Raw genomic sequence first — 11,372 nt, forward strand, 5'->3', positions numbered from 1 at the left:
TTTCTACCTAGGTTGGGGATGTTTTTTCAGAAAGTGGGCACTGATAAAGGAGTGTCATAAAAGATGTTTAGACATGTTTGAGATAAATAAAGGTGCACATGAAGATTTGAGAAGTGATTGGGAACCAGGGTTGGGGATGATGGAAGCTGGCATTGATTCTCAAGGTCATGACCTTTGGGGGTAGGCAGTGGGAGAGACGGGTTTTTGCCCAGGAAGTCACTAAGGGGTGTGGCTTCCAGAAAGGGCCTAGGTCCTCCATCCCTGCACCCCAGCTGCCTTAACTCCATGTGACATTCAGAGAGGCCGTGCTGTGCTTAGATTCCCAGTCGTGTCCCACTCTTTGCGACCCCATGGACTGCAGCCCGCCAGGCTCCAATGTCCACGCGGATTCTCCAGGCAAGAATACTGGAGTGGGTTGCCATGCCCTTCTCCAGGGGATCTTCCCAACCCAGGGATCGAACCCAGGTCTCCCACATTGCAGGCAGATTCTTTACCAGCTGAGCCACCAGAGAAGCCCATTCAGGAGGCAGGGCGGTGTTATCTAGCTCCCACAGAAAACCCTAATAAAGCCCAAGTTCTCTATGATTCCCTGGTCCTAATCTCACGGAAACCTGGTGACCCACCTACTACGGCTGAAGGCCTCTATCTCAAGCAAGAATGAAGCATAACAGCCAGCTAGCGAGGATCGGAATGTTCTAGGCATACTTCCCTCTTGGTAGGAGCTGTGAGAGGAGAGTTATGGGATAGATTCAGTATGGCCGCCAATTACCAAATCAGCTTTAGAGATTAACACACTTTCTGGACTGAGTGACACTGATTCCTGCAAAGTTCCCCATACAATTTGGCTCGACTCCAGGACACAGAAGGGTCTCAAAGGCAGGGAGAAACTGGCATCACCAGACTGGATGCTCAGTTTGCCAGAGGTTGGCAGTTTGGAGGGTGTATTTGCAGGCGGAGGCTGACATCTGGGCTGTTCGCCCAAAGAACACAGTGCCCGTGGCCTTTGCATAGGGGGGTGGGGTCCCAGAGGACCCATTTATTAACTCACAGCATTGTTGTCTCAGCCTCATTCTGAGAGAGCAGCCCTGGAGAGGTCAGCCGCCCCACTAGTCCAGTCTGGTGGCAGCGGTGGGGGTGTTGGAGAGAACATTGTCTGTCTTGGTAACTGGAAGTTGGGTCCTGGGAAGCGCTGCGATGCCCATGCCATCACGCCAGCATGGTGCCCCCACTTCGCAGGGGGAAAGGGGCACCAGGTCCAGTCCTGGCAGCAACAGAGGTGACTTCTTCCTCTGAGTCCCCCAAGCCCAAAGCAGAGTGTTCCACTTAGCAAAAGTGGTGGAGGGGAGCAAAGAGCTTCTGGGTTGTCCATCTCCTTCCAAGGTCAAATGACTGATGTGATCGATTGCTAGGCAAGTTTTCCATGTGCCCCTTCCCCTCCTTTTTGGCAGAACCAGCTATTTCTGTAGAAAAATGTTCACAAATGCCACCAGTCATTGGACAGATTTGCTGCCTTGGAAAAGGTGGGCAGGTCGTGAGTTACTGAACAGATTTCCTTTCTGGGCTTTCTTCCTTGGTCTTCCCGCCCTCGGAGCTGTTGTCTGTGGTTGCCGAGATTGGGCTCACCTGCCTTGAGACATGGAGGCTGGCACTCCTTATGGTCAAGGAAGACGACAGGGAGGTCAGTAGAGGCAGGCTGAACCAGGAGGAGCTCTCATACTTTTCTGAGTCCTGGCTGAGACCCCCTGACTCAGGTTTCAGCGACCTGAGTAAGGACATGCTTAACCCTCTGGTTGAGGTGTTGCTGGTTCTCTCCTGGGACTTCACCGAGTGGTGCTTCGGCCTCTGTGAGGACATGGAGGACATCATGGGTGTCTTTTTAGACATTAGCTTTTCAAAGGGATCCGGGGCAACGTAGTCCTGGAGGGACCACCACTGGTGGAGTGGGTGGGCTGGAATCGGCAGGAAGGTGAGGACGCTGAGGAAGATGACCCAGCCCCGGCTGTTCTGCGGGTAGGGATGTTTCACTTCCTGGCTCTGGGGGCAGAGAGAGAGGAGACCAGGATGAGAGGAAGAGGCAGCGGTGGTGGGGTCTCAGTCCACATGGTGCTGGGGATCAGGTTTCCCAGGGGCTGACAAGCTGGTCAAAGGGTCCCTGGAGACCATAGGAGCCCAGACTTGGGGTCCTGCGAGGTGTCCTCTGACAAGGGGTGCCCAAGGTGGGCGTGGGTGGGGCAGTCTCACCCCACTGGTATTCCAGGCGGTGTAGTAGAGGTGTGTCCCCTGGTAGAGCTGCATGAGGTAGACGGTGAGGAGGGCCAGCAGCCCTGGCAAGGTCACGTAGCCCCACAGGAACGAGGAGAAGGGCCACAGCGGGCGGCCCATCTCACTGAACATTTCTTCCCTGAACCTGGGGTCGGGGCAACGGTCAGGGGCGTCTGGAAGGGAGCCCTCTGGCCGCCGGGGCCTGGGGCTCTTAGGAGGGTGGGCTTTCCAGGCGTCTGGTTCTCTCACAATTTCTCAACATTTAAGAGCTGCCAAGTCCTGCCAGGCCCTCCTTGGGGTTGGCTCTTGCATCTAGTCTCCCCATGGGAAACACCCCCCACCCCCAATCCTGGGGGAATGCATCGCTCCCAGCCTTTTGTCTTCAGAATAGCCCATGTGGCCAATGGCAGGGTCCCTGAGTCCCCTAGATCCTGACTGCTTGTCCCATTAGGGCCTCCCAGCCTCAGATCACTCCCTCCTGTACCCCTGCACCCTCAGCCACACCTTCCTGCTGTGGGAAGGACTGAGGGACCAGACCAGGCCCCAACTCTCCTCAGAGACCCAGGTTGTGGGGAGGGTTCCCTGGCTGGGCAGACCCCGGGGGCTTGGGCATTCACCTCCCAGCTCCGTAGATCCAAGCCAGGGCCATGTTCTGGAAGACCACGGTGATGATGAGGGTCAGTGGGACCAGGAGGTCATCAAACAAGTACATTATGTAGCTGCCAGCACGACTGGTGAAGACGAGGCTGCCCAGAAAACCTCCCAAGCAGACGATCGCTAAGGCAGGGGCAGGTTTGGCCACACTTGAGGTCTATGTGTAGGGCTGGGTTCAGGGGTCAAAGTGAGCCCTGGAGACCGGGGGTGGCTGGATAAGGAGGGGCCAAAGGCAAGGCGGTCACTGGGGTGAGAATCCGCAGTACCTGAAAGTATCCTGGGATAATTCCTGAAGATGGAGATGGAGTTCTGGAGGGGAAAGACAATGCCTTCCAAGAGCCTCAGCAAGTTGCTCAAGCCTATGATGAGCAGGGCCATGAAGAAGAGGATGGCCCAGAAAGAGGAGCCGGGGAACAACGAGATGACTTGGGAGAAGGCTGCGAATGCCAGGCCGGGGCCCTCCATGAACTGTGGGGGAGAAGGGCTCTGAGGCAGTGGTCGGTCTGGATGCGGGGAGGGAAGTGGTGCAGTGATCGATTAGCAATGTCTGCCTTGGGTGGAATAAAGAGGCCAGAGTGGTGACGGATGGTCTGAGTGCCCTTCTTGGTTTCAGGAGCTGCTGCCCACCCTGGACTACATAAATCCAAGAGCTTAATCTCTTGAGGCCTCGGTTTCCATCTCTAATACATGGGGATCCTGAGGTCAATGTGAGAATTAGAGGGACAGTTTCCCCAGAGGCCTGGGCACATATGAAATGGTGGTAGAAAAGTGATTATAACAGTTACCTTGCCTCAGAAGATGATTAGGTGGCCCCCCACCCCGGCCAAAGACCCTAGGAAATGCAGATCCCTAGGTCCTCTGGGGCCTTTAAGGACTCCAACTCCCGTCCTGTTCCCACACACGCACCGTTTCCTTCTGCACCTTGATGCTGCAGGGTGGGGACAGGTGGATGACCTGTCGCCGGAGATGGCCCTGGAGACTGTTGATCCATTTTATGTAGTCCAGGGTGGGCCGCAGCAGGATGTCTTGGGGGGGCTTGGCATTATGAGGCAGCACCCCCTCGTCTATCAGCTGCATCAGCTTTGAGACACTCCTGAAGCGGGGAGAGAGGAAAGGAAAGGTGGTGGAGAGCTGATGGCAGACCAGGGATGTCGAGGACTGAAGAGGAAAGTGAGCTGCCTGAGATGGGTGCAGCTGAGTAACAAGGTCAGGGACCAGAAGATAACCGCATGGACTTGGGGCCAGTTGGCCTGGGGACTCCACCTAAGTGGCAGGAGATGTTATATTTGCAGTAGCTAATTCCTCAGTGTTATGAATTGTGTGTCACCGCCTCCCAGATTAATCCGGTGGAAGTCCTAACCCTCCACTACCTCAGAAAGGGACCTTATTTAGAAACAAGACTGTTGTGGAAGTAATTAAAGGTGAGGTTGTATTGTAGTGGCGAGGGGCCATTGTGACTGGTATCTTTCTATAACAAGAGGGAATTTGGACACACAGACACACAGACACACACACACGACATGGAGAATACCCTGTGAGAATGCCAGTAAGATCTATAAGAGAAGAACACCAAAGATTGCCAGCAAATCACCAGAAGAGGCATGGGACAAATTCTTCCTTACAGCCCAAGGTGGGACATAGCCCTGCCAATGCATGGAGCTCAGACTTCTGGCCTCCAAAGCTGTGAGACAATACACTTCTGTTGTTTTAGCCACCCAGTTTGTGGAACTTTGTTATGACAGCCTCAGAAAATGAATACACTCAGGATTTTCTCTTTTTGGACCTTAAGTTTGGAGTGCTGGGTTCATTAGGCCTGTTCATAATACGTTTTCCTCAACCAGCAGAGCGGAGTGGTGTGTTTGATCTTTTCTCTCCTTCATTTTTTTTTTTAAAACTATTTATTTGTTTCTCTGTGTCAGGTCTTGGTTGCAGTACATGGACCCTTCCACTGAGGCACACAGGCTTAGCTGCCCCACAGCATGTGGGATCTTAGTTCCCCAGCCCGTGATCGAACCTGAGTCCCCTGAATTGGAAGGCAAACTCTCTTTCATTTTTGAATTTCACTCTTTCCTCTGCTTCTATAGTGATTCACTTTCATGCATTTCAAGCATGGATATTACTTTGTGGAAAAAATATGTTGTTTTGTGTGTCATCACTGAAGTGTTGTGCGATAAACAGCATTCTGTTTTTTTCTTTTTCTCCCTTTTTTTTTTTTTCTTGCTGATAGCTATATGTTGCTGATGGAGAAGGCAATGGCACCCCACTCCAGTACTCTTGCCTGGAAAATCCCATGGATGGAGGAGCCTGGAAGGCTGCAGTCCATAGGGTCGCTGAGGGTCGGACACGACTGAGCGACTTCACTTTCACTTTTCACTTTCATTCATTGGAGAAGGAAATGGCAACCCACTCCAGTGTTCTTGCCTGGAGAGTCCCAGGGACGGGGGAGCCTGGTGGGCTGCCGTCTATGGGGTCACACAGAGTCGGACACGACTGAAGTGACTTAGCATACGTTGCTGAATGTACATCAAGTTTATTGCTCCTGACTGCTGGATTGTACTGCATAATACTTATTTACATTCCAAGTAGTATGTCTCCAACTTGTTTTTTGTTTTTGTTTTTTTCAAGATCGTTTTGACTAATATACATCCTTTGCATTTCCATATACATTTTAAGAGTGATCTTGTCAGTTCTATAGTAAAGTTTGCTGGGATGTGAAACTGCCATTTCACTTGGCAGTTTGGGGAGAACTTATATCCTAACATCAATGATTCTTCAAATCCATGAACATAACATAGCTCTTCACTTATTTAGGTCTTTCTCTCAGCAACACTGTGTAATTTTCAGTATGGAGATCTTGCACAACTTCTGTTAAATTTAGCCTTAGTATTTGGTGGGTTTTGATGCTAATGTAAATGGTTTTGCTTTTTAAATTTTTAATTTAACTGCTGTTTGCCATTAGCATGTAGAAAAATTTGTTTGTTTTTGTATGGGGATTTTTGTTTTTGAGACATTCCTAAATGCACTTATTTATTTTAGTTTTCTTTTTTTTGAGATTCTTTTAGGTTTTCTAAGTATAAACTTATGCCATTTGTGAATAAAGACACTTTTAGTTCTTTCTATGCTCTATTCTGTTTATATTCTTTTTTTGCTTCCTTTCACTGCTAGGAACTTCACTATGATATTGAAGAGATGTGATGAAAAGAGATACCCTTGTCTTGTTTTTAATATTGGAGGAAAATGTTCAATAATTAACCATTAAGAATGACATTGGACTTCCCTGGCAGTGGTTGAGTTTTCCCCTGTCAATGCAGGGGGCATGGGCTGGATCCCTGGCCCGGGAGGACTCTACACGCTGCGGGACAGCTGAGCCCATGCGCCACGACTACTGAGCCTGCGCTCTACAGTCCGCGAGTCTCCACTACTGAGCCCAGGCGCCCTAGAGCCTGCGCTCCGCGACAGGAGAAGCCCCTGCAATGAGAAGCCCACCGCAGCCAGAGAGTAGCTCCTGCTCACTACAACTAAAGAAGGCTTGTGTGCAGCAAAGACGACCCAGTGCGGTCATAAATGAAATAAATAATTTTTTTAAAAAGGATGATGGTAACTGTTTTTCTGTTGTTGATATTCTTAACACAATGGTTTTCAACGGAGGGTGATACCCCCATCTTTTTCCCCAGGGACATTTAACAACATCTGGAGACAGTTTTGGTTGGTACAACTGAAGCAGGGGAGGGCACTGATATTTGGAATCTAGTGTTTGACGTATATCTCTTATTGTTTTGTTTTGGATGATTACGCTAGAGCTGTGCTGTCTACAGTGGCCACTAACCAGATGTGGCTAATACAACTGAGAAAGTGAATTTTAAATTTTATTTAATTTTAACTAATTTAAACTAAAGAAGCTAGGTTATTCAGTTATTGAAAAACTAGCAAGTATGTTCAGAACAGCTTAGACAGGTGAAATTACTTTTCTTCTGTGTACTTTTTATGAAATCTAAATACAAACTGGGTACTTCCCTTCAGCCTCAAGAATTTCCTTTCGTATTCTCTTGGTATAGATTTAGTTCTTTAAATCTTCTTGGATCCACTGCACTTCAATAACAGCAAAGTATGATTTTTATTTTATCCACTAAAAAGTGCTGCTGTTGTACAAATATGGACTTTTGCATCCTTCAATATCTTAACTGGAAGAAAAATTCCACTTTGAGGCTTAAAAAAATCCCAGTGCCTGAATGCACTCCAGACCAAGTAAATGAGAATTTCTGCGGGGGTGGGGTGTGGGGTGGGAGCACACAGACATAAGTATTTTCTAAGGCTTCCCAAATGATTCCAATGTACAGCCTGGGCCACAACCACTGACTGTGGCTCAGAATGCTCTAACGGTCATTTCTGTGAGTTGAAGCAATTGATTCTGAAAACTTCTTTACATCATTTGCAGTTTATAGAAACCTTTGGACAGTCATGGAATCTACCTGACCCAGGGGTTGAACCTGAGTCTCCTGCACGGCAGGCAGATTCGTTACCGCCCAAGCCACCAGGGAAGCCCAGTCTTTGGACAGTCATATATCTGAGACTCTTTTCTTATCTATAAAGTGATGGATATTAGACTGTTCCCTTCTAGCTGTTTTTCTCTGAGAGTAACGTGATATTGTTGTTGTTGTTGCTATTGGAGAGGTTTGAGTTTGAGGGTCCCTGAGGCTGGGGGACTGCAGAAGTAGAGAAAGGGGGGCCTCTTTTTGGATCTGCAAGGCTGTGACTACTCACTGTTTGATACAGGCGTGTCCACTGGTGGTGGTCCAGAAGCCCAGCACTATAAAGACGATGGACGTAGTCAGCAATGAAGTCACCAGGTTGACCAGGACCACCAAAAAGGCCACCTGTGCGTAGTTGTCACCTCCAGCCTTGTAGGAGAACAAGATGATGGTGCCCATGCCCAGGCCCAGGGAATAGAGCATGTGGCCTCCTGCTTGACGCCACAGGTCCAGCGAGGCCCAGGCAGAGAACTGTCGATTGGGGTGGTGGGTGAGAGGAGTTTGGGAATGGGCTCAGAGTGCAGAGCCACCAGTGGGCTGGCAGAGGGGGCAGGCTGGGGTGGAAACAGGAGGGACAAGAGGTACCCAGGGGACAGAAGGAGAGAAGATGCAGGGGAAGGAAACTCAGAGAAGGAGGGTGAAGGTTTGGAGCGCCCAGCCTCACCTCTGTGGTCACCATACGTCTGAGGCTGGTGGTTGCACCTTCCAAGAAGAGACCTCGGATGAGGAAGCAGAGGAGGATGATGTAGGGAAGGAATACTGAGAAAATCAGCATCTGGTCAGAGAGGTCAGGACAGAGAGCCGAAGTCAGGAGACGTGGGCAGGAGGGGAGCATAGGACAGAGAGGCAAGCTTTAGCAGGGGCCAGCAGGAGCGGAGACAGTGAGGTGAGCAGCGTTAATGTGGCCGGAATGGGACAAGAGGGAGCTACAGGAGGATTATTCTAAGGAGACAACAATGTTGTTTGGGTGGGAAAATCCATCAATCAGGCAGAGGCCCAGGTAAAGATGGCTTTTAAATGGCGGTGCAGTTGTAGTTCAGCTGTTACGTCTTGTCCAACTCTTTTGTGACCCCATGGACTCTAATTCTCCAGGCTCTTCTGTCCATGGGATTTCCCAGGCAAGAATACTGGATTGGGTTGCCATTTCATTCTCCAGGGGATCTTCCTGACCCAGGGATGCATTGCAAGTAGATTCTTTACCATACCGGGGAAACCCTGTGGTGCAGTTGGATACTATCAATTCATGGGCTTTGGTTTTTCTGGCCTATTTTTGAATTTAGGGACAAGAATTGCAAAGGGGAGAGGAACCAGTGAAGCTGAAGACTGGATGTAACACCTTCATAGCTGAAGGGGAAAAGAAGAAATGGAAAAGAGACTTTGTGAGAAGATGATATGCTTAACAGGAATTAAATTTTTTTTTTTTTGCTCAGAGATTGATGAGGGAAACTCACCTCCCTGCCACAGTGTGCTCTACTAAGCCATTAGTAAAACACTCTTTTGTGTGACTGGCTTATTTTGAAGGCTGCAAAGACATGGTGAGCTGGGCTTCCAGGGATGCCTGGCATGAAAGTTGATTGCTTGCATAGATACAGGAGTCAGAAGGTACAGGTAATGTTAACCAACGTAATCTGACATTACTTTTCCACAGAAGGAGAATATCCAGGTGCCAAGGGGGTGGGTTGGAAATAAGGATTGGAATAAAGTAATCTAAATGAGAAACTTTGAAGTCAGTGCCAGTCGGCTCCTTTAGGGGTTAATGGGCACTGTCAAGATGCAGGAAGGTGGGGTATGCCAGGCTCAGGGCGTGAGGCTGTGGTCTGATCTACAAGGCTGTCTGCAGGTCCCCACATGCAGTGACATGCAGATGAGAGATGGGGAAGAGGGAGCTGGGTCAGTCTGAGGTGTTCTTCTGTGCCACAGATGGGAGATGAGCAGTTCTCTTTGAGAGGAGCAGTGACAACGTCACTTAGTGACAGCGTCTTCCTTAGGACCCTGATGGAGTGGCTGTGTGGGCACCTCTGAGCTTACCCTCTGGGTGGGTCGGGGGGGGGGCATGGGTCATGAGGACTGGAAAAGAGAAGTCAGCAGGAAGGAGGTGGATGGTGTGGGGGCAGGGAGCCTGAGGATGTTTGGACCTGGCAAAGGTGAAGGGGTAGTGAGACCAGCAGTCAGAGTGGCTTACCTGCATTGAAATCTTTAGCCCTACCATCATGATTAAGAAGAGGAGGAACCAGACTGCGAAGATACCCACGGTGAGATTCAGGACGAGGGTCTCGACCTCTTCTTCAATGTGGTTTGAGGCGTTCAGAGTGGTGTGGTACCAGAAGTACTGGTGGGTTACAGTCTGAAGGCAAGAAAGGTCTGGGGGAAGCCAGTCCCTTAGGTGCCACCTCACCCGGTGGCTGCCCTGCGTGTCACAGCCTCCCTTTCAGTTCTCACTCCCTGTCTCTTGCTGCTTGGTGCCCCTGCCTCCCTTGGCTCTGCTGGGCCTCCCCCTCCCTCTCCTCACCGGTGACATTGATGTTCCTCACCAGTGGGCACTCGTCCCACGGCAGGGGGTAACGGAAGGAGTTGCTTAGGTAGGAGAGGCTCCAGGTGATGATAATGCTGTTGTACAAGCTCACCAAGATGCACACCTGGGGGTGGACACAAGTGGGCCTGAGGCAGGGCGGGATGGGTGGAGACAGGGAGCCTGGAGACCATAGGGGTGGGCTGGGATGCCCCTGGCTGGGCCCTCATTCACCAGTATGCTGGCGTAGCCTATGCCGCCCAGCCAGGGGACAAGCTGCTTCCAGACCCGGATGCTGTCCATGCGCAGACATTTCCCCATGATCATCTCCATGTACATGAGGGGAACCCCGAAAAAGAGGAGCATGAAGAAGTACACCAGGATAAAGCTGCCTGAAGAAGAGAACCAGGAGCTGTGCTCAGACAGCCAGGAGTCCTGGCCCCCCTCCTCTTAATCTCCAGTTATCTCTTCCCCCAAATCCCCGGAGCCTAGGTGCCCAGTCTTAAAACTCCTTCTTTAAACTCAGGATCCAGGTCCCCGCCCTCACCTCCTCCATTCAGATGACACAGGTAAGGGAACCGCCATATGCTGCTTAAACCAATGGAGAAGGCAACCTGGATCAAGATGTTCTCAGCTCTTTTAGTCTGAGCAAAGTAGTTTTGGGTCTTGGTGGCCAGAATCTCCTTGGCTGTGAGCTTCCAGGACGGTGTTGAGGAAGTGTGGCGCTCTTTGGGGGACTCTTCCTCTGATATTTCTTCAAGGGACTCCATGACTTTCTTCTTACAAGCCCACTAACTCCTGAGGGAATCTTGGGGTCGCCAAGCAGAGCAGACTTTAAGGAACATGTCTCAAGATACCAGACTGTAAAACCCCATGACAGAAAAGGTTTTAGAGGGCTTTCCTGGTGGCTCAGTGGTAAAGCATCTGCCTGCCAATGCAGGAGACACAGGTTCGATTCCTGGTCAGGGAAGATCCCACATGTCTCTGAGCAACTCAGTCTGTGCACCGCAACTATTGAGGCTGTGCTCTGCAGCCCGGGAGCCACACTACTGATCCCACTCGCTGCAACGCGAAGCCCATGTGCCCCAGAGCCCTTGCTCCACAAGAGAAGCTACTGCAATGAGAAGTCCGAGCACTGCAATGAAGAGTAGCCCCTGCTCGCTGCAACTAGCAGAAAGCCCTAGCAGCCAGGAAGATCCAGAGCAGCCAAACATAAATAAACTAACTCTTTAAAAAAGGTTTTAGACCAACGAAGGCCAGAGTTTCGATCTTGGCCCTTCTCATGAGTTACTGACTTCGAGAAAATAATTTCATTTCTCTGACACTCAGTTTTTTTTCTCATCTTATAAGCAATAGATCAATTTCAAAATGTTTCATAACTGTTACAGCAAGTGGGAAGTGGAATTAAATCTTTAAAG

The 11,372-nt window shown here is 50.1% G+C and overlaps 1 protein-coding gene and 1 non-coding gene across 2 annotated transcripts; one reads left to right on the top strand and one right to left on the bottom strand.

Annotated features, from left to right (window-relative positions):
• Positions 1-1,536: 1,536 nt before the first annotated feature.
• Positions 1,537-10,724, bottom strand: LOC121816436 (orphan sodium- and chloride-dependent neurotransmitter transporter NTT5-like). The gene is made up of 11 exons (XM_042231395.1): positions 10,502-10,724; positions 10,189-10,346; positions 9,977-10,081; positions 9,628-9,789; positions 8,110-8,220; positions 7,678-7,916; positions 3,823-4,009; positions 3,183-3,384; positions 2,880-3,039; positions 2,242-2,407; positions 1,537-2,034 (listed from the first exon to the last, which is right to left on the bottom strand). Exons 1-11 carry the CDS (start codon positions 10,722-10,724, stop codon positions 1,537-1,539), a joined length of 2,211 nt encoding a protein of 736 aa, XP_042087329.1.
• A 128-nt stretch (positions 10,725-10,852) lies between these two features.
• On the top strand, positions 10,853-10,924 carry TRNAG-GCC (transfer RNA glycine (anticodon GCC)). The gene has a single exon. It is a non-coding gene; the product is annotated as a tRNA-Gly (tRNA).
• Positions 10,925-11,372: the final 448 nt, after the last annotated feature.

Source organism: Ovis aries, chromosome 14 (genome assembly GCF_016772045.2).
Source record: "Ovis aries strain OAR_USU_Benz2616 breed Rambouillet chromosome 14, ARS-UI_Ramb_v3.0, whole genome shotgun sequence".
In the NCBI taxonomy this organism is placed as follows: Eukaryota; Metazoa; Chordata; class Mammalia; order Artiodactyla; family Bovidae; genus Ovis; species Ovis aries.